Raw genomic sequence first — 26,373 nt, forward strand, 5'->3', positions numbered from 1 at the left:
ATGTGGAGGACTTCGCTTCACTTTCCTCTAAGCAAAGAATACTCCTAAAATTATAATTGAAGCTTATCTTTGCTCTTGGGATATCTACTCCTTTTCATATTTTTGGTTTTCCATGCCCTTTGATTTTTTTTTTTTTCTTCCTGAAAGACATGCACATAAAATTCCAATCCACAAATTGGCTATTTATTTTGGAGGCAACATGTTGAGTCACATACTAAATAAAACAGTAATGCTTTGGGGGAGATGGTAGCAAATGCCAAAAGCGTCACTTTTTCTTCTGCAATGAACTTTAGCCCAGTCATTAAAACAAAACATTAATTTTGTTTAATTATTTAAGATAATTTATTTATTGAAGATAAAACATATTCAATTTAATCTCTTAAACTTCACTAAACAGTGAAGAAAACCAAGTCTTGGTGAACACCATCCTGATAATTTTATAATATAGAGACTAGAATGTGTGTGAATGTAATGATGTGTTTTAGAAGTCTGTGAAAACATGTATATTGTTAAAAGCAGTCAGCTCATTGAAAGATACTGATGTTTAAAATTGGAAGTTGTGTTGTCAGTTGAAAATGAGAAACTGAGATGTTTGTAAGGGAGAAGTTGTCAGGAAAGCAGTAGAACATTTCCTGCCCGTGGGTGCAATCCTGAGGATGTGTGAGGGCCATGACGAATCCAACAACCATCACCACAGCACCAATAAGAAGCATGACACAGGACATAATCTTATCTGAGTGTGTCCTTGGCTCTTCAGACAGCTTTAGATAACATGCTGATGGGATGATAAAAATCAGAGGAGCTGCACAGAGCACACCCTGTGTGTTGAGAACAAGAAACAAGATAATTTTACTAGACAGAAGCATTCTTCAGACTGTTTTTTAAAATGTATTTGCTATTGCATATATTGAATGTTTAATAGGTTCCACTGAATCAAACATACAAAGAAAAATACTTCCAAGAAAGACGTAGGAAAAGGTTTTTCCTTTTCTGATGGTATATTTACAAACAAACAAACAAAAAAGGAAAATGGCATAATAGTGTATCACACTTAAGAAAAGATGGTCAGGAAATGCTATAGAAAATTAAGAAGATGGTAAGGTCAGCCTCTGGCAAACTCTTGAAATTTCCCATATTTTCATTTATATCTCCTTATACTCTTCACTTCAAATTACAGTGTACGTACTATGTTGTTCAAATCTTAGCTGTTTATCATTTGCGTATAAGAGGGGACTTTTAACATATGGGGTATATTGTCTTCCCTCTTTATGGATGAGCTTGGATGAAAGTAGATACCTGTTTGAATGAGAGAGGAAAACTATAGCCTTAAAGGCATTAAACATGAAATAGCATTTCTAAATCTTCTTTCAAGTAAAACTAAACATATTAATTACCCCCAGAAAACTGATAGCAGAGCTAAATGACTGTGACTTGTTCATCCTCCCCCACATTAGCTTCTAAGTAAGTCCAACCTAAGGGGGAATGTCAGATTGAGAATAATAGTCAGTAGTGCTATCTCTGGGGACCCCTGGTGGCATATGTGGCTAAGCCCTCAGCTGTTAGCAAAGGACAGCAATTCGAACCCACCAGTCGCTCCACGGGAGAAAGATGAGAGGGTCTGCTTCCGTAAAGATTACAACCTTGGAAACCCTATGGGGCAATTCTACTGTGTCCTATAGGGTTGCAATGAGTCGGAATCAAGTCAACAGCAGTGGGTTTGATTTTTGGGTTTTAGTGCTGTCTATTATTATTAAAAAACCAAAAGTTATTGACTTCAAAGGCAAAAAGACTTTCCCCTTCAGCAGGCATAATCCATAGTAGAAACTCTGTAAATGATGTAAATGTTAGAATGTAATAGGTTTTAGGTAATATATTTTTAACCTAATCATATTAAATATTCATTACATTACATAGTAAATAAACTATACATGTATTATTAATAAAAGATATTAAATGTTATGACAAGTGACATCCTCAGACTATAAAATATAATTTTTTGAAACATACCATCAATAACATACGTGATGTTGGTTTTAGATAAAATGAAAGTTATGCATAAAAATACATGTTTTGCTATATTTGAAAAAAACTTATTATGAAATTTATAAATATACATAAAAGTAGAAAGAAAAGTATAATGAAACCCAATGTACCCATCACCTATGGTTTAAAAACTTTTTGATATATTATTTTAGTAGATTTTGCCCAGGGAAAATCATAGCAAACTAAATTGAAAGCTGGATGGCATAAAAGAACAGATTATACCTTAAAAGTAGCTTTAAAAGAAATATCTTCTCAATATCACTATTTAAGGAAATTACTGTGCTTCATACTAAGCACCATGTCCATATCAGACATGTACCTACAACTATGGTTCTAAAAGTTTAACTTTCTTTTTTAAACGCAAACTGCAAAAATCTAGAGAAATGGCAATTAAGAGGGAGATATTATGGAGCCCTGGTGGCACAGTGGTTAAGCACACAGCTGCTAGGCAAAAGGTCTGCAGTTCAAACCCACCAGCTGCTCTACAGGAGAAGATGTGTCAGTCTGCACTGGTGACCCTATAGGTCAGTTCTACTCCGTCCTATAGGCTGCTATGAGTCAGAATCAACTTGAAGGCTGTTGGTTATTATAAAATCATGCTAGACAGGTAGCATATAAAAATCTGGGGAAGAAGAGGAGGGTCCACATTTTGTGGAAAATATTTCTACAGTTAGAGACATAGGAATGAGAAAATACTAATATAGTCCAAAATTACATTCTAAATTCAAATATAGAGAAAATATGCCTTCATCATTCATAGCACCAGAAAACAAGCGAGTACCTACAAAGGTACACAGTAAATAAAAGGTTAGTTTTCATATGAACTGGAATCAGAGGAATTATGGACTTCATAGCCTCTATCGTGAAATTGAAACTAACATTGCCTTTTAAGTTATGGAAAGTACTGTAGAACTCAATCCCTGTTTACATTAAGAATAACTACCCACTGATTTCTTTGAATTAAGAATTCTTGATAATATCAAAAAAGAAATCCAAATCCGAATATATATATGATCTCTCTCTTTATAGGAACAAACAAACGTGAGGCTAATTCATCTGCAACTGCAGAAGTGTGAAAGCACTATCAGGATAAGATCTGCCACCAGCTGCTACTAAAGGCTGTCATCAAGTCAGCATTTTCAGGCTCTTCCAAACCCAACCACTGGGTGCTGCAAGGCAATGGGTGTTTATTTATGTTATGATTCTTAAGAGTTGAGAAAGTAGTAATTAGAGGGAAAACTATATAGCTGATGTTTGTACTGGCAGAAGCCCAGTTGTATATCTTCTATGGATATCAGTTTCGTTCTTGACATCTGAAAGCTCAGTCATATTAGGGGTTGCTTGCTGGGACCTGAGCTCGTCACTAAAATGATAGTAAGGTTTCATCTGACCTAGTCCCTATGAGCTTTGCAGTGAAGCAAGTCCACTTTGTTTGATCTACTTAATGTAGCCTTGCTTAAGGATGCACCACTGGCTTAGGGAAAAAAAAAATGAAATTGCTTGACAGGATATAAACACCATAGCTGCTTATTAAAGAGACAATAAAATTAACCGTATTTATAAAGGCAGGAGAGCACTATTCATTGATGATAACACTATTGATGCCATGGCTTGGGGTTAACTTTCCCTAAACGATTTGATCTTTGTCTCTAGTTCCTGAGATAGAACCTCTAAAACCTTGGAATTGCTCCAGTGACTGAAGTGTCTTTGATGAGGCTTCCAGACTACACCAGAAGGTTTATGCTAATGAGGTACCTCTTGAGCAAGAGGAGGGGGCTAGCCAGGCCAGAACAACCACCTCCTGATATCAGCCAACTTAAGGGGATGGGGGAATGGGGGCATGATTCAATCAATAATGCCTATGTAATGAGACTCCAACAAAGGCTTTGGATATGGAAGCTCCATGACCTTCCCAGTAGGTAAAAAGACATGGGTACTTGAGAGGGTGACATGTCCTTCTTAGGATATGGAAGCTCCATGTTGGGGACCCTTCCAGACCTCATGCTATGCATCTCTTCTTTGCACTGACCCTGGGTTGTCTCCTTTTGGCTGCAATAAAACTGTAATCGTAAGTATAGTGCCTTCTGTGAGTTTTGTGAGTTGTTCTAGTGAATTACCAAAATCAGAGAGTAGTGGGAGCCAGCAGGTCAGAAGTGAGGGGGCTGGGGACCCCTAAGCTTATGTCTGGCATTCTAAGGATAGAGGAAATTCCCAAATTTGTAGCTAGTACGTCAGTAGTGACAAAGCTGTGTGGACTTCCAAGCTTGCAGCTGGCATCTGAGATCTTGAGCCCAGTCTGCAGTCTGGAGAACTGTGTCCTTTGACTTGTGAGATCTGAGCTAGCTCTGGGTGGTTAGGATCAGAGGAAGAAGTGCTGCATGTGCTGCTGGTGTTATGACAGAAGTGGAAGAGAAATGGGAATTTGATTTCTCTACTCACAGGGCATTTTGCAGTTTGCAGTTGGGAAAGAACAGAAGTGTTGATTTTTACTAGCACTGCAGATTGGAAAAGTGTCTGAATTCTGTCTGCATAGAAACCTCTCAAATGATGCTAGGAACGTGAAAATTAAATAAAAGAATACTTACGCATCTTCTAAATTTCGACTTTGTAATCAATTCAGACTCACAAAATTTATTCTTAATACCTTAAGGAGAAACTCTTTCTAGCTTAGGAGGTCTTTAGCAACTTGGACTATGGCTTTGCTCACTCCGATCATTTGTCTTTCTATATTGGGTTCTCGCTGGATAATTGGCTTTCTTCCTCTGACTGTAAGCTGCACACAGTGCTATGGGCCAGTTACTCTGGCCACAGGCACCAGCTGCCTTATCTTTTTTCTTTGTACAGCTTCAGGTAGAAATCATAGGGCCCAATTACTGCAGATGCCAATCCTAATAGTGGCATCAGTGCCAAGATGCTGGGTTCTTATTACTAGGGATGGGACTTATATTTATTTTACTTATCTCTATCTAAAATGAATCTTTTTAAATTGAAGATGTGTTTGCTTTGGAAAAACATGTCATGAAAACAAAGAAATAAAAGGGACATAAAAGTCTAACTGCTGTTTTCCTTTTTTATTGAAAAGCTAATATAACCCCAGATAATTTATCTTATATTATTTTAGTTATGCTATATAGCATTTGCCTAACTTTGCAAATTCCATTACACATCTCATCTGTGAAGATCATTGTTCAACTTAGTGATAATTCAGAACCACACACAAAAAAAGAATTCCTCAAGTACTACAATTATTAACTAAGGTGGAAGCTATTATACATTATTAAGATGAAAAACATTTAGTTCTATTTTAATTTCATCTGTTGGTATTTACTTTAACCTTACATTAAAGTCTATCCATTAGTAGTCTAAGGAATCCTTAATAGATTTTTAGCTTAAAAAATTGATGGAGAAATTAACACAATTATTTTATATAATTTAAAGCCTTATACTTAGGAATTCTCAGTCTAGCATAAGGATTAAGAATGTGGTCTACAGCAACTGAATACCTGTGTTCAAATCTTAACTCTACCACTTTCAAGTTGTGTGACCTCAAGCTATTTATTTAGTCCCTCTGTGCCTCAGCTTCTTCATCTGTAAAGTTAATATGGATTAAGAGAGAGAATACATGCAAATCACTTGGCACACAGTAAGTACTCAATACATGTTAGCTCTCATTATTATGAAACGGGGCACAGTATGCTTTAATCACTTCTAATGTGTTGCATGATACCAGCATGCATCAGATACTGACAGAAATGATGCTTGACCTGGCTCTATCGGACACAGTCAATGCCCACACAACAGGGAGTTCCATGAAGACCTGAATATGCTATTGTGCGTTCCAGGAGGTTTTTGTTGATGGGAAAAACACATCTGCTCAGGTGGTCTGACAGAGAATAGATGTATGTTACGTATGTCTATTTAACAAGATTTGATAAAAATCTAAGGATTTAGAATAATGTGTTACATTTTTATTGTCCTCCATAGCTAGTTCAGATATCGGCTTTATAAAAAATACAAAGCGTTCTTCTCTGATTACTCTACAATACTAGAATTCTGTCTTAACAGCAGGAAACTGATAAACATAGTTCTCTCACAAAAAAAAAAAAAAATCCTGTAATAAAAAAAAAAAATAAGTCAACTCAAATGAGACATTTCACAAAACAAGAAATAACAGGGCTAGGAATGATTATGTCTCTCATCTTCATAGCATAGTTGATGCATCATTATTATTGTCAATACCAATAATTTTTCATAACACTTAATTTCCTGATGCCACACTAAAGAATGTCTCTTATGTCCAGGAGCATCTATAGAAATAGGTCCTGAATTGTGGTTCCAGGGGGCAATAGCCAATACAGTAATTTGAACACTATGTTCTTAGCACCATGCTAGATACTATGAAAGATGGAGAAGAAGGCTATCATTCTTGCCTTCAAGAACCTTACAACTGGTATGCAAGGCAAGATATAGACTGTCTAAACAGTACATGATATAATACATAATCCAAGGTCATGAATTAAGGTAGTAGTCATCCATTTACACAAATCAAGGATGATACATGAAATGATGAATGGACCTACTAGCCTTTGGCCTATGCAAAATTGGGAAGTAGGTAAAAATTAGTTTTGACACTTGTCCACTTGTCCATTTCTCTTACTAGCTTCCCTTTCATTGTTTGTAGAGTAGATAATTTCCCAGACCCCTAAAGTTTTGGAAGGATATCTACTACATGGAGGTTGCCTACTCCCCACTTTCCATATAATCTGCTACAAAAAAATTCCCAATACTGTGTTCTTAACTGAATCCCCAGCAGCCTTTCTCTGGGACTTCAAATCAAAATGGCGTCTAGAGGGAAGAGTGAATTGGGTAATGACAATAATATCTTCAACGTCTCCCTCAGCTCTCAATGGAATGAGTAAATGAGACTTGATATTGAAACTGCGAAAGTCTTCTTATCCTGTAAAAAATGCTAAGTGGTGTAATTCTTAGTAAAAATTCTGTAAGGACTGTGATTGACTTCATTCAGCGTAATGTTTTCAAAGTTCATTCATGTTGTACCATATATAAGGACTTCATTTCTCTTTATGGCTGAGTAATGTTTCATTGTATGTGTAGACCACATTTTGTTTATCCATTCATCAGTAATAGACATTTAGGTTGTTTCCACCTTTTGACAGTTGTAAAAAGTTCATGCACATATTTTTAATGAATCTTACTAGAGCTATTTTAACTTGGCAAAGAAAATTCTAGATCCATTTATTTTATGAAGACTTTTTTTTTTTAGGGTACTATTTTTTTTTTTTTATCTATGTATTATTCTCAGTAAAATATGCGAACGTTTTAAAACAAGGTTTCTCAGCCTCAGAACTATCGACATCTTGATCAGACAATTCTTGTTGTGGGAGCTGTCTTGTGCACCATGGGATAATTTTTAGTGGCCTGCCTGGCCTCTACCCTCTAGCTGCCAGTAGCACTCCTCCCCAGTTGTGACAGCCTGAAAATCTCCAGACATTGCCAAACGTCCCCTGTTGTGGGGATCCTTCACTGATCTAAGAGTATATAGTCCTATATAGTGCACAACGTCATCATATCAATATTTACTACTATGTAAAAACAGTTCATTCTACTCAGGAAGTAACACTTTTGTTAAGGAAAATACATCTTATGTTAAATGTAGACAGTACTTTTAAAGGGTTTTTTTTTTTTTTTTAGAAGGAAGGAGTGAATCTCCAAATACTTACATTGAGCTCTAAAACTATTCCAAGGCAGTCGATCAGCAATGACACAAGTGTGGCTACAATAATGATAACCACTGTTACAACAATGTGGAAAACTGTAGAAAGGTTCCCACCGAAAAACACATTGGCAATTACCTGTCAGATAAACAAATTATTTAGAGAGGGACTTTCAGAAGCATGTGGATCTTACTAATAAAGTATTTCATGTTGTAGCACTTAGGACTATATAAAATACTACCAATAAAGCGATTAATCAAATTTCAAGTTACTATGAATGTTCTGGAAACCCTGCTGGTGTAGTGGTTAAGTACTACAGTTGCTAACTAAAAGGTCGGTAGTTCAAATCCACCAGGCGCTCCTTGGAAACTCTATGGGTGCAGTCCTACTCTGTCCTACAGGGTTGCTGTGAGTTGGAATTGACTCCATGGCAATGGGATTTTTTTTTTTTTTTTTAATGAATGGTCTGGAAACCCTGGTGGCATAGTGGTTAAGAGCTACGGCTGCTAACAAAAAGGTTGGTAGTTTGAATCCACCAGGTGCTCCTTGGAAATCCTATGGGGCAGTTCTACTCTGTCCTATAGGGTCGCTATGAGTTGGAATCAACTCGGCAGCAATGGGTTTGATTTTTTGTAGGAATGTTCTGTTTTTTTCCAAAGTACTTACATATAGACACTTATCAATAACAAGCATCTTTGTTAAACTATTAGACAGACAGTAGATTATATTTCAGACCTAGAATATGGCATACTAATATTTGAATAAATATAACATTTCTTAAGTATAAGGGAGAACTTGGAAGTTATCCTTTTTCCTTGAGTCCAACAAGGTTACCATTAAAACAAACTACAGATACTATTTAGATTATTTGAACATCCTAGAAGGAAGGAGTTATCATTTCCTCTAATAATAATAGATATGTAATATCCTTTGTTGTTGTTAGGTGCCATGGAGTTGATTTTTTATTTTTTCTGAAAATTTTTTATTATATACATAGGAAGTACCTAAACCAAACCAGCTACTGGTCAGTTCAGTTCTGATTCACGGTGGCCCTGCATGTGTCAGAATAGAACTGTGCTTCATAGGGTTTTTATGTCTGTGACCTTTTTTTTATATGTATTTTTTAATTTTGATTGTGCTTTAAACAGAAGTTCACAAATCAAGTCAGTCTCCCATACAAAAACCTGTAAACACCCTGCTATGTATTCCCAGTTGCTTTTTCCCCAATGAGAGAGCACACTCCTTCTCTCCACCCTGTATTCCTCGTGTCCATTTAGCCAGCTTCTGTCTCCCTCTGCCTTCTCATCTCCACTCTAGACAGGAGCTGCCCACATAGTCCCATGTGTCCACTTGAGCCAAGAATCTCACTCCTCACCAGTATCATTTTCTATCTCATAGTCCACTCCAATCCCTGTTTGAAGAATTGGCTTTGGGAATGGTTCCAGTCTTGGGCTAACAGAATGTCTGGGAACCATGACCTCTGGGGTCCCTCTAGTCTCAGTCAGAACATTAAGCCTGGCCTTTTTAGGAGAATGTGAGGTCTGCATCCCACTGCTGTCCTGCTCCATCAGGGGTTCTCTATTGGGTTCCCTGTCAGGGCAGTCATTGGTTGTAGCTGGGCACCATCTGGTTCTTCTGGTCTCAGGCTGATGTAGTCTCTGATTTACGTGGCCCTTTCCGTCTCTTGGAAACCCTGGTGGCATAGTGGTTAAGTGCTACAGCTGCTAACCAAAGGGTCGGCAGTTTGAATATGCCAGGCACTCCCTGGAAACTCTATGGGGCAGTTCTACTCTGTCCTGTAGGGTCGCTATGAGTCAGAATCGACTCGACGGCACTGGGTTTGGTTTTTTGTTTTTTTTTTTTCTGTCTCTGGGATTCATAACTACCCTGTGTCTTTGGTGTTCTTCATTCTCCTTTGCTCCAGGTAGGTTGAGACCCATTGATGCATCTTAGATGGCCGCTTGCTAGTGTTTAGGACCCCAAACGCCACTCACCAAAGTGGGACGCAGAACGTTTTCTTAATAGATTTTATTATGCTGATTGACCTAGATGTCCCCCGAAACCATGGTCCTCAGACCCCTGCCCCTGCTACTCTGGCCTTTGAAGTGTTTGGTTTATTCAGAGAACTCCTTTGTTTTTGGTTTAGTCTAGTTGTGCTGAACTCTCCTGTATTGTGTGTTGTCTTTCCCTTCACCTAAAATAGTTCTTGTCTATTATCTAATCAGTGAATACCCCCCTTCTTCCCTCCCCCTCCATAACCATCAAAGAATATTTTCTTATGTGTTTAAACTATTTCTTGAGATCTTATACTAGTGGTCTTATGCAGTATTTGTCCTTTTGCAACTAATTCCACTTAGCGTAATGCCTTCCAGATTCCTCTATGTTATGAAATGTTTCACGGATTCATCATTATTCTTTACAGTCGATTTTTAAAAGTATATTTATTTGTATATGTGCTTTTTAAAAAATTGTTCTTTAGATGAAGGTTTACAGAGCAAATTATTTTCTCATTAAACAATTAATACACATATTGTTTTGTGACATTGGTTGCCAACCCCACGATGTGTCAACACTCTCCCCTTCTTGAATTTGGGTTCCCCATTACTAGCCTTCCTCACCCCTCCTGCCTTTTCATCCTTGACCCTGGGCTGGTGTGCCCATTTAGTCTCATTTTGTTTTATGGGCCTGTCTAATCTTTGGCTGAAAGGTAAACCTCAGGAGTGACTTCAGTACTGAGTTAAAAGGGTGTCTGGTGGCCATACTCTTGGGATTTCTCCATTCTCTGTCAGATCAGTAAGTCTGGTCTTTTTTTTTTTTTTGTGAGTTAGAATTTTGTTTTACGCTTTCTCCAGGACCCTCTATTATTATCCCTGTCAGAGCAGTCGGTGGTGGTAGCCAGGTACCATCTAGTGGTGGATGGAGGCTGTAGTAGTTGTGTTCTATTAGTCCTTTGGACTAATCTTTCCCTTGTGCCTTTGGTTTTCTTCATTCCATGGAGTCAACTTTTGATTCATAGCAACCCCATGTGACAGAGTAGATCTACTCCATAGGGTTTTCTAGCCTGTAATCTTTATGGAAGAGGATTGTCAGGCCTTTTTTCCTGTGGAGTCACTGGGTGGGTTTGACCCTCCAATCTTTCAGTTAACAGCCCAGCACATGACCATTCAAACAGCAGGGCTCCTTGTAAGACACTTTACTATCAGGAAATTAATTTTATATAAATTAAATTCTATTTGTTACAATTAAGTTTATTTTATCTTGCCTTTCCTCAACAACAACAACAAAAAAAAAAAAAATAGAAAAGGGTTGATCATTTCCACTGATGTTCAGACCTGGGAATCAATAAAGAGCTACATATTTAATGTGTTCCACTCTGTGATACGATTTGCAAGAAGAAAATATCTAGAAGATGATTCCTATTCCCAGATGTTAACATCCTAATTAGAGAGATACAAACTGACATAATGAAACAATAGAAATCAATTTTAGACAAGAGAAAAGATCGAATAGAATTTAGAACTGGAAGGAGCTTTAGCTTTTTTTTTTTTTAGTTATCTGGGTCTGTCTCCCATAGAGAAACCTGCTGCATACCACTCCTGAAAAGTGCCTGTCCTACCTTGGCTTGAGGTGGGGTTTGAAACATGGATAGGATTTGGATAAGGAGGAGCTGAATTCCAGGCTGAGGCAACAGTGTGAAAAAGAACAAAGAGGTAAGACCGGGAACGATACCTACAGAGAACAAAGAGGAGACAGTCTGAATAGGGTGTTGGCTCTGTGCAAAAGAACAGTGAGGCAAGAGCTGGGTATGGTAGAAGAGGGTCAGATGCTGGGGAACGGCAAAGAAGCCAGCTCCTGAAGCTGTGTTACTTTATACAACGGACGTTCCCCATAGATCAAAACTGTGGCAACTCTGCTAATAATTTAATGGTGATACTAATAACTTATACTCATTTATGGTTTTACAATATGTAATGTCCTTTCAAGGATCATCTTATGTAAAATCAATTTTTATAGAAGACTCTAAGATATGATTGTGATGACAGAAAATCAGTTAGTGAGGGGTATTTATTGGGGGTAGGCAGCCTTTATAAAGAGATGTGGCTTTGATTATGTTTACACTACATTGTGTGTGCATGTATGCCTCTGTGTGTGTGTGTGTGTGTGTGTGTGTGTGTGTAAAGTAGAGACAGAGAAAGGAAGTTGAATGGGTTAGGTATAAATGAGGATCTTCTGTCTAGAAAGTGCTATCATGGTAGAAATCTTGACTAAGTTCTGTCTTCCTGTCATGGGAGCTAGAAAGGAAATTCAAGCTCCAAGTAATAAAGACAGAAGCCGTGCAGGTGGAGTGACTCAGACTGTCCACAATAAGCTCACAAAAAACCACAGGAGACTGCACCATCCATTACTGCTGCTGATCTAGAGATCAAATCTAAGTTTAAAGTACTGGGCTGGAGCTCAAATAAAACAATTTCCTGCATCTAACAATAGTTAGCAGATTTTTGAAAGGCTCTCAAATTTTAAAAATCTCTATCAAGTAACCATTTGTTCAGTCTACTTCTCCCTTATATTCAAGGTAGAGAACTGGTCTGTGGATTGTAATTTGTAAGCAAAGAGAAGTGCTAATTGTAATGGACATAAATACTGCCGAATATTCCCCTATCCCACTCCCCTTTTGTGTTGTTTCTTATCCCAGCATTGGCATAAGGTAAGCATTGGCTTGCTTCCTGAGAAGCCTGCCGATGAGTTAGCATATTTAAAGGTCTGCAGACTTTTCGCTTTACACATTAGACCCATTCACATGGTTCACTGTGTAAATAGCCTCTAGGATTAGATCCTGAGACTAAGCCCTTTTCAGTGTGATTCCTGAAAGAACCACTGTGAAGTAGGATCATGTTTTATCGCTAACTGGTACAGTGGATTTTTAGCTGACTACATAAGGGATTCTTGACCAGCCGTGCTGTCCAATTTTACACAAAAACAATTAGTTCTCTTTCAGCTAATATTCCTCCGTAAATCCAGGTGGACCATATTATTGTAACTTAAATTGTAGTTGACTTTATTAATAAATATATATAACATACAATGTATATTTATATCATTTATGTTTCAGTGTATTATATAAATGTTATACATTTACATTAATATTTTATGTAAAAATAAATGTTTTATATAAATACATAAATAAAATATTTTTATACCTGTAAAATTAAAGGTATAATTTAAATTTCAGTTTTTAATGGAAAATAAGATAGTATAATTTTTAAAACATAACAAAACTGATTAGAATATGTTCTGTGGGGTCTTAAATACATGTTGTTTTATAAAACATCTCAGCAAAATAAAATTTTGTAAAACATGTTTTAAAACATGGTACTTAATTTCTTTATAAGAATGATTACAAAAAAAGAAACAACTTAGTTTAGCTGTACTATGGGCTTGCATTCACTTTGATATGCAGTTATATAAATATTTGTACTCATGCTAATACAAACTAAACCATCAAATAAGACTTTCAATTCCAACTTGTGAAGAAAATCATCTTGTAAACATCTAAACATAAATTTATTTTTCAACTCTGACATTTTAGAGTTGAAAAAGAAAATTTTATAAATTATGTTACTTGTTATGCATTTGGGAATTTGCAGAATGGAATTACTTACAAATTTTTGTACAAAAAATGGAGTAGGGAGATTATCTGAGTAAAGTGTTACAAATAAATTAAGCTTACCTCTCTAGTCACAAAGCATTCGATTGGGTATGTCAAAATGACAGTGACTCCATAACAAAACCTTCCAAATGTTACCAGGTCATCATTTCTGCAATAATTTTCAAATAAGTCTCCTAGAGGATAATATAAAATAAATGTATTTAACGGATTTTGAATTTTTGAGATGAATATACAATAAGTGAGATATTAGATATTCATTACATGCGAAGCTATATTTCATCTCATTTAACTAAGAGAATAGCTTGCCTGGCCTAAACGTGAGTTTTTTTCTATTCAATGCTATAAAGTTATTCACTGACATTAAAACCAGTACATGCTCCACTTCAAGATGAATTCATCACTAATAGTTTTTTCTTGTGCTTATCACTTGTTTTTGCTAGGTTTGTTATACCAATTTACATCAACTTCTGAAAAATATTTTATCTACTGTCTTCTCACACCAGAATCAACTCCCTAAATTCTTTTGCATTAGCTTGGTAAACTGGCTTCTGGTCTTTGTTTCTGGTAAGTGACTTCATTATTTAAAAAAAAAAAAAAAAGCCTATTAAAATAAATAAATTTCCTTTTGAAACGCTATTCTTAGATCAAGAACAATCTTGAAAGGAAGAGTAGACCAGTACATCTGGGGAGCTGAATTTCCTGCATATCACAAACCCTAGGCCACAGCAAGGAATTCCAAACATTCAGATCTTTCATGGCATCTGATGAACTCAAGTGTAAATGCATTAATTTAAAACGGGCTATTTCCTAGGAAGAACATTATATTTAATTAGTTCGAAGCTAAATGATGGACCATGTGTACTTTGCACCAATTCTTATTTGGAGACGGTTGCTTCTCAGATTCCTCTGAAGAAATACAAGGACCTAATGAGGGTATGGAGTCCCTGTGTGGAGCAAAAGTTTAACACACTTGACTGCTAACCAAAAGCTTGGAGGTTCGCCCAAAGGTGCCCCAGAAGAAAGGCCTGGTATCTACTTCTGAAAGATCAGCCATTGAAAACCCTGTGGAATACAGCTCTACTGTGACTCAGATGGGGTTGCCATGAGTCATGCTGCCTTAGATGACAACTGGTAATGAGGGGACAGAAGTCATATCAACAGAAAAGGTTTGCCAATGTTAAAACAAAGAGCAGTTGAGCCTGTTTATTTCCTGAATATAATGTGCTTAAATTTTAGAATGTTGATGATCTTTTTTCAATTAAACCAAATAGAAAATTGGATCAAAATCACACACTACTACTCTGTTTAAAAAGAAGAAAACAAAACAACAATGCCTCTGTACTTTTTTTCATTAAAAGCTGAATACCCTAAATGACCGGGCCTGTCCCAAGACTTACTTTCAGTGACTCTGCTCCCCTTCTCCTATCAAGTAGGGCAAATGTACATTACTTTCCAGTGTCCTTTTTGGGCAGAAGGAGATTAAAAAACAAAGCACAAGGGGCAGAGACCTGCTTGAAGGTTGACTGAAAAGATTCCAGCACTCTGAGAGGAAAGGACTGAAGCTCCCTGTTCACTAACTTGTCACTAAGAAATGGACCCTGCACTTTTTCAAAAGTCACTGGGAATGTCAAGACGAATCTACAGTTCCCACTGCCAATGTCAAGGAAAATCTAGAATTTCCCCTGCTTCATAAGCTGGAGTTTATCTACTGAAAAGGGGAAGAAAGAAGCATGCAACTTGCACAAACAAGACCAGATTTGCCTACGGTGAAATGGCCTGAAGAAACAGTGTCAGCTTAATCTAGCCTGAGTCTAAATGTATTTTAGAAAATTACAGCTAGGAAAAAAAACAAAAACTGCCAGCTTTGTTATATAAAGACTTAATTACTTCTGAGCAATTGCCACTGATAAAAATACCAGGAAGGTGTGACTAAGAAAAAGGTTTATGTTTGACAGAAAAGGCCTTAAAACCCAAGGCTCTGTACTCCCTGAAGCCTATGTGTCAATCCTTTTGGCAAAGTATGTAACAACAGTGATACACGGCAATGTATGAGACACAGTTCTTATCAAGGCTTTCTAGATCACCTTCTTACTGCACTCTAATGGCACACGCATTTATTATACTTCTGACTGCACTGTACTGATATTGATCACTATATTTGAAACCATCTTTCTTCATTTCTTGAGAAATCTCTGCTTATAATCATTACCCTTATTTGAAACAATGCAGCTGTCATCCCACGAGAACCTCAAAACAAAAAAACCAAACCTGTTGCCATTGAGTCAATTTTGACTCATATAGTAACCCTACAGGTCAGAGTAGAACGGCCCTGTAGAGTTTTCAGGAGCACCTGGTAGATTCTAACTGCCAACCTTTTGGTTAGCAGCCGTAGCTCTTAACCACTACATCATCAGGGTTTCCAAGAGCACCAAGGGTCACTAAAAAATGAAGCTAAGAGGAGCTGGAGGCTAAGAGACAATTTTCAATGCGTCATGGTTGACCAAAATGGGGGAGGCAGCAATATAGAATGGAAAGAAAACTAGACTGGCAAGCAGACTTGTTTTCTAGTTTGTCACCAGCCAGCTTGGGCAAGTTACTTCCCCTCTTTGTGTTTTAAGCACAGGGTAAAACTAGTTATTCCACTTACCTTCAAAAGGTTGTATGAAGGTCAAATGAGATAATAGACCTGCAAAAGCTATGAAATGTATGAATCACGGCATTTAGCAGGCTGTCAGAGTATCCTAAATATTACACTATAGAGATGATTAAATACAAGGGCAAAAGGAGGTAGAAGAGATGACCACTCAGTTACTGGGCCTGGGTAAATAGAAGAAAAGTGATGTAAGTTTGGTGTTAGCAAAGTGATGGGGAGGAAGGGACTGGTTTTGTGGGAAAGATGACGTTTTCTGTTCAAGGCATGAGGCTGATGATTAAAAAAAAAAAAGGTCTGGGCTATATTTAAAACAATGAAAGTCTCCAGAGAATTTGTGGAAAGAAAAGCAGGTGCCTTGTCAGAAATCGGGGGTGGGGGGTGGGGAAGTGGAATCACTTGGAGAGAAGAAAAATATATTGAGAGAGAAAGAATAACCGTGATGGTACAGTAATGCTTTTTCCTCTAAGGGAGCAAGGAAAGGATGTTCAGTAGTGTTGAGTGATTCAGAGACGTCCAGGATAATCACAACCAAGAAAAAGGTTATTACTTTTGCAGATTAGGAGGCCATTGATGCCTTTGAAAGTAAAGCTGCCATAGAATGGTAGAGAGGGAAGAGAGGTTCATGTACTTGGAAGTAAAAGTGTGGGAGGATGGGAGGAGAAACTATGAATTACAGAAATAAGTTTAGCAGTTAAAAAAAAAAAAGCCCCAAACCTATTGCTGTCCAGTTGATTCTGACTCATAACAATTCTGTAGGACAGACTAGAACTATAGGGTTTCCAAGGAGCAGCTGGTGGATTCGAACTTCCGGCCTTTTGGTTAGCAGCCGAACCACTGCACCACCAGTTACAAGAAGGAGAAAATTAGGAAACAGATACAGAGAAACAGGAGGGTAAAAGAGAGAATGGGTGAAAGAGATAGTGATACTTTGAAGTACAATACTGGGTATAGTTGTACCAAAAATTGGTGACGGCACCAATCTACATGAACGCCAAAAGATAAGATTGACTCTCTCATTTTACCTTGTGTGAAGCCAGTAAATGTCAAGTATCCACAGGTAGCAAATAGCATACTGATCAGTACAGAAACCAAGACTGACACATGGATGATACGGGACCACTTAGCTACTGTAGGTTCTTCCAAAGAACCATAAACCAAGAAGCAATTATGATGGCAAATAAACGCTACAATACAAAAAAAAAAAAAAAGAGAATGAGCATTATTAAAGTACGCACCTGGATTTTTTTAGTTCTGAAAATTAGTTCGGATATGTATGTTACTTTGGAATGCCAATGAACTGATGTTCAAATATACTAATCTACCACATAAATAAAAAAATAAAAATACTAATCTACCACATAGATCAGAAAAATATTTTTTTCTAATAGTTCTAAAAATGAGAAAAATTATCCACATCAGGCTTATGTGGTCTTTTCATTTCACTCTTGATATAAACCAGGCCTATCCAACTTTCCCTCTTTCTAGTGGCCTTTCCCATCTTGAGGGAAATCTAAACACTACCATATTTTCAGCCCACTGCTTCCTTTGCAATCTTGGATATAGCAGAGTGGTAGCTTTAGACATCTAGCCAATTAGTAATACTTTGTGTGCAAGGTTTTGAAGAAGTCAGTAACACTTGCTAGACTTCCAAGTTAAGAAATAAGATGTCTATAATAAGTTTTCTGCACGGGAAAGAGATTTGTCTAAACCAAAAGAAATTTTAGCGATGAGTGAGGGAAATTGGAGCCTAATTTTATGTTGGGATACACTAGATCATCTGCTACTAATAGGAAGACTAAAAGTTAGGACATCTGCTAGTCAGACACAAACAGCACTTTTTCATGTTACACATGTCTTCATGTTGAAAGGGGCTCTTATGAAGCCACGTACCTACCAAATGACATAACACCAACAGCCTGAATGGCATTGGACTTTGCAAATACCCAGGCATCTTCTGTTTTGGGTCTGGAAGAGAAATCAGTTAATTTGATGAATGATTAAACAAATGCAAACACAAACATATCAGAGAACAAAAAGTGGTATCCCAAATTTAAATTTTCTTTAAGCTTAAAATTAATAAGGATCTCTCTTAAGTTTTATTTAAACAAATTTCTCAGGAATATCAATATTATCTCTTCACTCCACTATGTCAAATACTTGGAAAGACTATTTTTACATATGTAAAATATCCGCTGACTATTTAATTTTGTAAATTTGCTAAAAACAAATATTTATTATGTACTAACCATTTGGTACTCATTGAGGGAGATACAGAGATTGATAACATAATGTTCTTCCCTAATACACTGCCCTTTGTTCCCCTCTAACTCATTCTTCCAGACTCACCTTACCCAAGGGAAATTCATAGTCAACACGGCAGTCAGTAAGTATTACTGTCACCATTTAATACATGAGGAAAGTCAAACTCTAGGTGGCAAAGGAACTTGTCAAGTGTCCACAGATAATAAGTGAAGAAGTTGAGATGTGTCTCCTTGGTCTGTCCATTCCAATATCTCTTCCATACTGAACTGTCAGTGGCCTCGAATTCTCACCTGTGGTTATATCTCTCAAGGGAGTTTTGGAAATAGGTGTACTTCGAATAGCTTGAGCAGTCTTTTTTCTAAAGGAATTAGAATATTTGCTAGCTGATATACTGACAGGGATTGGTCTCCCTAATTAATTCATCCTTGAGTGATGGTGAAGAATACAGGCTCCAAGATCAGACAGCCTGTGTTGTTCTTCTGGTCCCCCCCACTTATTGTGTGATCTTAGGCAAGTTACTTAACCTCTCTGTGCTTCAGTTTCTACGTATACAAAATGGGGATAACAGTAAACAAAAATGGGGATAACAGTAGTACTACGTAAATCATTGAGTTATTGTGTGGTTTATGCAAAATATGTAAAGCTTTTGGAAGACGGCCTGGCATATAATAAATGTTCAATAAATAGTCACAACTATTGTTGTGGAGCCCTGGTGGCATGGTAGTTAAGAGTACAGGCTGCTAACCAAAAGGTTGGCAGTTCAAATCTACCAGTTGCTCCTTGGAAACCCTATGGGGCAGTTCTACTCTATACTATAGAGTTACTAAGAGTCGGAACTGACTCAACAGCAATGGTTCAATATTATTATCATTATGTATTAATATTGTTATTAGGATCTACTGTCATTTAATAAAAAGTAGTAAGAAGACTAAAAGTACGGCCAGCCTCCCTAAGAAGGTCAAGTTTGAGTGACACCCAAAAGAATGAATAAAGATAGAAGAGGGGAGCAGGGCAAGTGCCCTAGAAAGCATGCAGGCACTGGGTGTTTTAAATAAAAAAGAGGAAACCTGAAGATTATATCTGCCTGTTTCATAGTCTTTCGTTCTTCTAAAAAAAAAAAAAAAATTTTTTTTTTTTAAAGAAGACGCAAAATAGTGCCGTTTGTTTCCTCAGAGTTAGTGATGTTTATGCATAATATTATCTTTCTTTCCATGTATAAAGGAGCTTTACGGACAGATTAGCTTGCAAGGGAGGCTAACATGGCTTGCTTCAATTCCCATGGCTTTTTGAGTGGGAGCTGCTGCCACCTGCTGCCTGCAATACTCTTACTGCAGTCGTTATTAAAACAGCAACCTGCCTGTCAAACTCCACTGTTAATGTGGAAAACATATTTTTTACACAATTCTTTTAAAAAAAAATGACTTAGATCAGGCAGCACTAATAGCTGTGGAAACTTAAAGACTGTCTAACCTTCGGATATGTCGTATGTGTTGTATATGCTTTTCCTGTAAGGGTTTTTGCACATGAAAAATATTGCACGGTGGTTGTCGCCCTCCCCCATCCCCCTTAGTACAGCTTGTGATGTGTCCTACTTTCAAATCTTGAATACTAATAAAAACGTAGGATTTTCATTTTTCTCCTTCCTCTTATTATTATTATTTTTTTTGTCCACTTGGTTCCTTAAGCATTTTACTAGCTAAAATGGGGTGTGAAACAGTGCCTAGATATACTTTTGGATTTTCTGTGTTCATCTTCATGACGGTGATTTTATTAAAAAAAAAATTTATAAAAAAGATTTTATAAAAAAAAAAGTTGTTACAGATGGAAAAATACATGTGTCCAAATCTAGAGAAAGAGAAAGAGATACTGACTATGGCTTTCCGATCGTCTATAAAATAGCATGGATTGAATTCCAGATATAATCAATTCTGGAAACAACCAGTTCCACAGAAGAAAAAAATTTTATGAGATTGCTGTAACATTGATACCCAGGCTGGATAACAAAGCGAAGTTACAGACTGTTCTGATTTAAAAATAGAGATGCTAAAATGCAAAATAAAATATTATCAAATGCAATCATGCACTGTATAAGAAAAAAGTCACGACTAAGAAAGATGCTCATATAAATGTCTGGATAGTTTAATAACAGAAAATGTATTAATGTAATTACCACAGATTAATGGAAGAAAAAGCTTATAACCATTTCAAAATATGTAGACAAATATATAAATTCAATGCTTATTTGGATGAACATGCTAAGCAAACTAGTAAGAAAAGTGAACTTTCTTAACGTGATAAAGACTATCTACCAAAACTTAAAGCAAATGACATATTTTAAAGTGAAAAGTTAGAAGCATCACAATTAAAGGTGGAAACCAGATAAGAATGTTCATTATCACTGCTTCCAGAGTAATTACTAGAATTTGTAACTAATGCAATAAAATAATAAGAAGTGTAAGCACTGGAAAGGGAGAAACAAATGATTTGTACACAATGTAATTGTGACATAGAAAATGTCGGAGAATCATTGGAATTAATAACAGTATTCAGCAAGTTTACTGAATAAAAAATGAACACACAAAAATCAACAGTTGATGTATATAAATAAGCAATTAAAAATATTTTTAAATGATAGTGACAACAAAAACACTAAATATTTCAACAGATATGTATGTTCTTAATGGATAAAATTATATAATTATACACAAATAAATGAAGAGGTATACCGTATCTAATACACGACTAGGAAGGTTCAATACCACATAGGTTCCAATGCTCCTCAAATTAATATTTAAATTCAATGAATAAAATATGATATTGAGGAAGAAAAGGATTTCTTTCAAAAAGTCATGAAAGCAAAAACTATAAAGGACAATATTGAAAAATATGATCAAATCAATGGAAGTTAAATGGAAAACTTCTGTAAAATAAAATAATCCAGAGACAAAGTTAAAAAAAAAAATTGGGAGATGAGATTTATTTTACATATGGCCAAGAAAGGGTTATTATCCAGTGTATGTTAAACACTCTTGCAAGTGAATAAGAAAAAATAATCTAATACACAATGAACAACTGATAGAAAAGGAAATGAGAATGCCAATAAATATGTAAAAAGTTGATCAAACCTCCTTAATAATTAGAGAAATTAAAATAAAATTCACAAAAAAGAGCATTTCACACCTAATACAACAATACCAATGTTGAGAAGTTGAAAAGTTATGTACATTTTGCAAATATACTAATCAATACTCTATATTGCTTTCAACACATAAATGCATAATAAAAGTATAAAAGAGCAAACAGGAATGATTTGAAATAACAAGTATAGTTAACCTCTGGGGAAAGAAATGAGTATAACTTAATAATAAGAAAGAGAAATGAATCAAGTTTTAAATATGATAGTCTATTGTGGATGACCCTAAAGGGCAGTTCTACTCTGTCCTACACGGTCGCTAGGAGTCAGAATCGACTCAGTGGCAACGGGCTTTTGATTTATTGCAGATAAAGATTTGATAGGGACTGCTTTGTAGCAGTTTTCAGCCTTGAAATAGCAAATGCCTGCCCCCCCTTTGACAAATATTTTTTAAAAGAATGATCACTTCTCTTATCCTGAAAAATCTAGATGTATATTTAGCCATATACTTGTCAGAATTTTTTTTTTTTTTTTTTTTTTTGGAGAGGGAGAATAGTGTGGACGAGGTTATGAAGAGTTAAACTCATTTTGCAAAATTGTCACAGTTCGAATTTTTGAGTGAGGCATTTCATACTGTTTTGAAAGACAACCACCTCCTTATCCTTACAACAGCTGGGTAGTAATAAGGCAAAGCAGTGGGAAGCAAGCCCTACCAAATGTATCTTCAGTCTTCACAGACTTAGGAAAACAAGCTTCCGAGTGATTGCCTCTCATCCTCAGAACATTAGACCTCTGGATTAGGAGGGGCAATTAACATCGTGTCTCTCTATGGCACCTGTCCAAACTGTTTTCTGCTAAACACAGGCACCTTCCAAATCACACAATCTCGGCAGAGCCTACATTTTTGTTGAGAGAAACTCACACATTAACCTCTTCAACTAGACACATCCCAGAGTTAAGTGCTCTGGCTGGCGTGCAAACAAAGGCTCTGCGTTTCCTGTCACATCACAAGCCATTAAACACAGACTTGCCCAATTTCCCCAGCTCTGGTATCAGATGACAGCTCTCTTCTACATTCTCCCAGCTCACTTTTATCCTGATTTTGTTCTATAGGCAATTGCGGTTTATGTGAAAACATAAAGTGATTCAGGAAAATTCTTCTTGGAAATCACTCAAAACATCAGAACTGATCCATTATTTTTAAAACACAAGTTTTTTAAAAAAGCTGATTTTCAGTTAAAATTTACATAAACCTTTATGCTGACTTTTGCCAAAACATATTTTTTTATGAGTCATATAAAAAGCTAGCACAGGTTGGCATCATAAACATCACAAATATTTCCTTTTTGCCATTTGAGACACCAACCTCTTTTGATTCTTATTCTGTCACCTACTGTCCTTTTTTTTTTTTTTAACCACTGGCTCCAATTCCTCTGTCGGCTCTAAAAATTGGTGTTAACTGTGTTAACCTCTGTGGATTGGGCCCGATGAGAAAGAAAGGATTGGGTGGGCAGGATTTCACTCTTTGAGTGTAACGGAAGGTTGTTAGAAATTGTTAGAATTAGGGTTTTTGATGTTTTCTATTGTGCTTTCCGGAAACCCTGGTGGCATAGTGGTTAAGTGCTACGGCTGCTAACCTAAAGGTCAGCAGTTTGAATCCACCAGGTGCTCCTTGGAAACTGTATGGGGCAGATCTACTCTGTCCTATAGGGTCACTATGAGTCGGAATCGACTCGATGGCAACGTTTTTTTTTTTAATTAAAATAACTATAACTTAAGATGTGAGCACCAGAGAGCTGTTTTCCATTAGATTTCTACTTGGGTTATGCTTCTTTTCACCTTATATTCTGTCCTTGCACAATCCCCTTAGACTCCACGCTTGCATTTCCAAAACTCCAGGTGATTTTTCCTCTTTCTTCCTCTTTCCACCCCCACCAAAGGTTAATCAAACTCAAGAAACCAAAATATCAAAAATTTGCTGTATTTTTTTTGCCAGATTTGCTTCTTTTTCTATGCTGTCACTAACTTACAAAAAAGCTGGGGAGGCGGAGCCAAGATGGCGGACTAGGCAGACGCTACCTCGGATCCCTCTTACAACAAAGACACGGAAAAACAAGTGAATCGATCACATACATAACAATCTACGAACCCTGAACAACAAACACAGATTTAGAGACGGAGAACGAACTAATACGGGGAAGCAGCAATTGTTTTCAGAGCCTGGAGCCAGCGTACCAGTCAGGTACGGCACAAGCACAGAGACCTGCTCCACCCCCCCTGAACTAACCCCGGGAGGGGGACCAGCCAGTTCCGAGGACGGCGTGGGACGCAGCTGGTAGAAGTCCCCGGGAGACAGTGACTGGTCTTGGAACGGGGAGAGCAGCGTCCTAGCCGGGGAACCATCCCGCTGAGATTTGGACTGGACGCAGGTACGGCATAAACACGGAGAGCTGCTCCACCCCCCTGAACTAACCCCGGGAAGGGGCCCAGCCGGGTCGCGCGGGCGGCGTGGGGACGCAGCCGGTAGGAGAAGTCCCCGGGAGGCAGCGACTGGTATTGGAGCGGGGAGAACAGCGTCTCAGCCGGGACACTTGGTCACGGCACAAGCACGGGGAGCTGCTCCACCCACCTGAACTAACCCTGGGAGGCGGCCCAACTAGTTCGCGGTGGCGGCACGGCAATGCGGCTGGAGGGACGAGAAGTACCCGGGAGGCAGCGACTGATTTTGGAGTCGACAGTGCACTGTCCCAGTAGGGGAGCCTTGACGCTGGGCGTGGGGTTGGAAGCGGAGGATCTGACCGTGACTCCAGCGGGCCAGACCCCCCTGGGGCAATCTCCACACAACGAGCACACATAGGCGACGCGCCCCCCGGGAATCTCAGATATAATAGTCATTCCAAGCAAGACAAGCAACTCTGGCTATATTCTGAGGTGCTACTCTCCTATCTCTCTGTTCCCTCCCCCACCCTCCCCAGGCGGCTTCATTAACATCTGAATAGCCTGAGCCAGAGGGAGAACTCTGATAGGGATCTGACTGCATTTTTTTTTAGCGGATTTTCTGGAAAAACTAGTTTCCCAGTGATGGGTCGGAGACAACAATCCATATCAAACCACTTAAAGAAGCAGACCATGACAGCTTCTCCAACCCCCCAAACAAAAGAATCAAAATCTTTCCCAAATGAAGATACAATCCTGGAATTATCAGATACAGAATATAAAAAACTAATTTACAGAATGCTTCAAGGCATCACAAATGAAATAAGGCAAACTGCAGAAAAAGCCAAGGAACACACCGATAAAACTGTTGAAGAACTCAAAAAGATTATTCAAGAACATAGTGGAAAAATTAATAAGTTGCAAGAATCCATAGAGAGACAGTGTGTAGAAATCCAAAAGATTAACAATAAAATTACAGAATTAGACAACGCAATAGGAAGTTAGAGGAGCAGACTCGAGCAATTAGAATGCAGACTGGGACATCTGGAGGACCAGGGAATCAACACCAACATAGCTGAAAAAAAAAATCAGATAAAAGAATTAAAAAAAATGAAGAAACCCTAAGAATCACGTGGGACTCTATCAAGAAGGATAACCTGCGGGTGATTGGAGTCCCAGAACAGGGAGGGAGGACAGAAAACACAGAGAAAATAGTTGAAGAACTCCTGACACAAAACTTCCCTGACATCATGAAAGACGAAAGGATATCTATCCAAGATGCTCATCGAACCCCATTTAAGATTGATCCAAAAAGAAAAACACCAAGACATATTATCATCAAACTCACCAAAACCAAAGATAAACAGAAAATTTTAAAAGCAGCCAGGGAGAAAAGAAAGGTTTCCTTCAAGGGAGAATCAATAAGAATATGTTCTGACTACTCAGCAGAAACCATGCAGGCAAGCAGGGAATGGGACCACATATACAGAACACTGAAGGAGAAAAACTGCCAGCCAAGGATCATATATCCAGCAAAACTCTCTCTGAAATATGAAGGAGAAATTAAGATATTTACAGATAAACACAAGTTTAGAGAATTTGCAAAAACCAAACCAAAGCTACAAGAAATACTAAAGGATATTGTTTGGTCAGAGAACCAATAATATCAGATATCAGCACAACACAAGGTCACAAAACAGAACGTCCTGATATCAACTCAAATAGGGAAATCACAAAAACAAACAAATTAAGATTAATTAAAAAAAAAAATACACATAACAGGGAATCATGGAAGTCAATAGGTAAAAGATCACAATAATCAAAAAGAGGGACTAAATACAGGAGGCATTGAACTGCCATATGGAGAGTGATACAAGGCGATATAGAACAACACAAGTTAGGTTTTTACTTAGAAAAATAGGGGTAAATAATAAGGTAACCACAAAAAGGTATAACAACTCTATAACTCAAGATAAAAGCCAAGAAAAACGTAACGACTCAACTAACATAAAGTCAAACACTATGAAAATGAGGATCTCACAATTTACTAAGAAAAACGTCTCAGCACAAAAAAGTATGTGGAAAAATGAAATGGCCAACAACACACATAAAAAGGCATCAAAGTGACAGCACTAAAAACTTATTTATCTATAATTACGCTGAATGTAAATGGACTAAATGCACCAATAAAGAGACAGAGAGTCACGGACTGGATAAAGAAACACGATCCATCTATATGCTGCCTACAAGAGACACACCTTAGACTTAGAGACACAAACAAACTAAAACTCAAAGGATGGAAAAAAATATATCAAGCAAACAATAAGCAAAAAAGAAGAGGAGTAGCAATATTAATTTCTGACAAAATGGACTTTAGACTTAAATCCACCACAAAGGATAAAGAAGGACACTATATAATGATAAAAGGGACAATTGATCAGGA

General features: G+C 37.3%; 1 protein-coding gene across 2 annotated transcripts in view; it reads right to left on the minus strand.

Moving 5' to 3' along the window:
* Positions 1-416: 416 nt before the first annotated feature.
* The window catches only part of SLC38A11 (solute carrier family 38 member 11), a 73,957-nt gene continuing 48,000 nt past the window's right edge, over positions 417-26,373 (minus strand). For both annotated transcript variants that reach the window (XM_049887333.1, XM_049887332.1), the window contains 5 exons: positions 17,994-18,064; positions 17,122-17,283; positions 13,507-13,619; positions 7,785-7,916; positions 417-818 (listed from right to left, as the gene is read on the minus strand). In XM_049887333.1, coding sequence (XP_049743290.1) covers positions 525-818; positions 7,785-7,916; positions 13,507-13,619; positions 17,122-17,283; positions 17,994-18,064 — 772 coding nt within the window. In that variant the 3' untranslated portion in view covers positions 417-524. The remainder of the gene's footprint in view (positions 819-7,784; positions 7,917-13,506; positions 13,620-17,121; positions 17,284-17,993; positions 18,065-26,373) is intronic.

Source organism: Elephas maximus, chromosome 6 (genome assembly GCF_024166365.1).
Source record: "Elephas maximus indicus isolate mEleMax1 chromosome 6, mEleMax1 primary haplotype, whole genome shotgun sequence".
Classification (NCBI taxonomy): Eukaryota; Metazoa; Chordata; class Mammalia; order Proboscidea; family Elephantidae; genus Elephas; species Elephas maximus.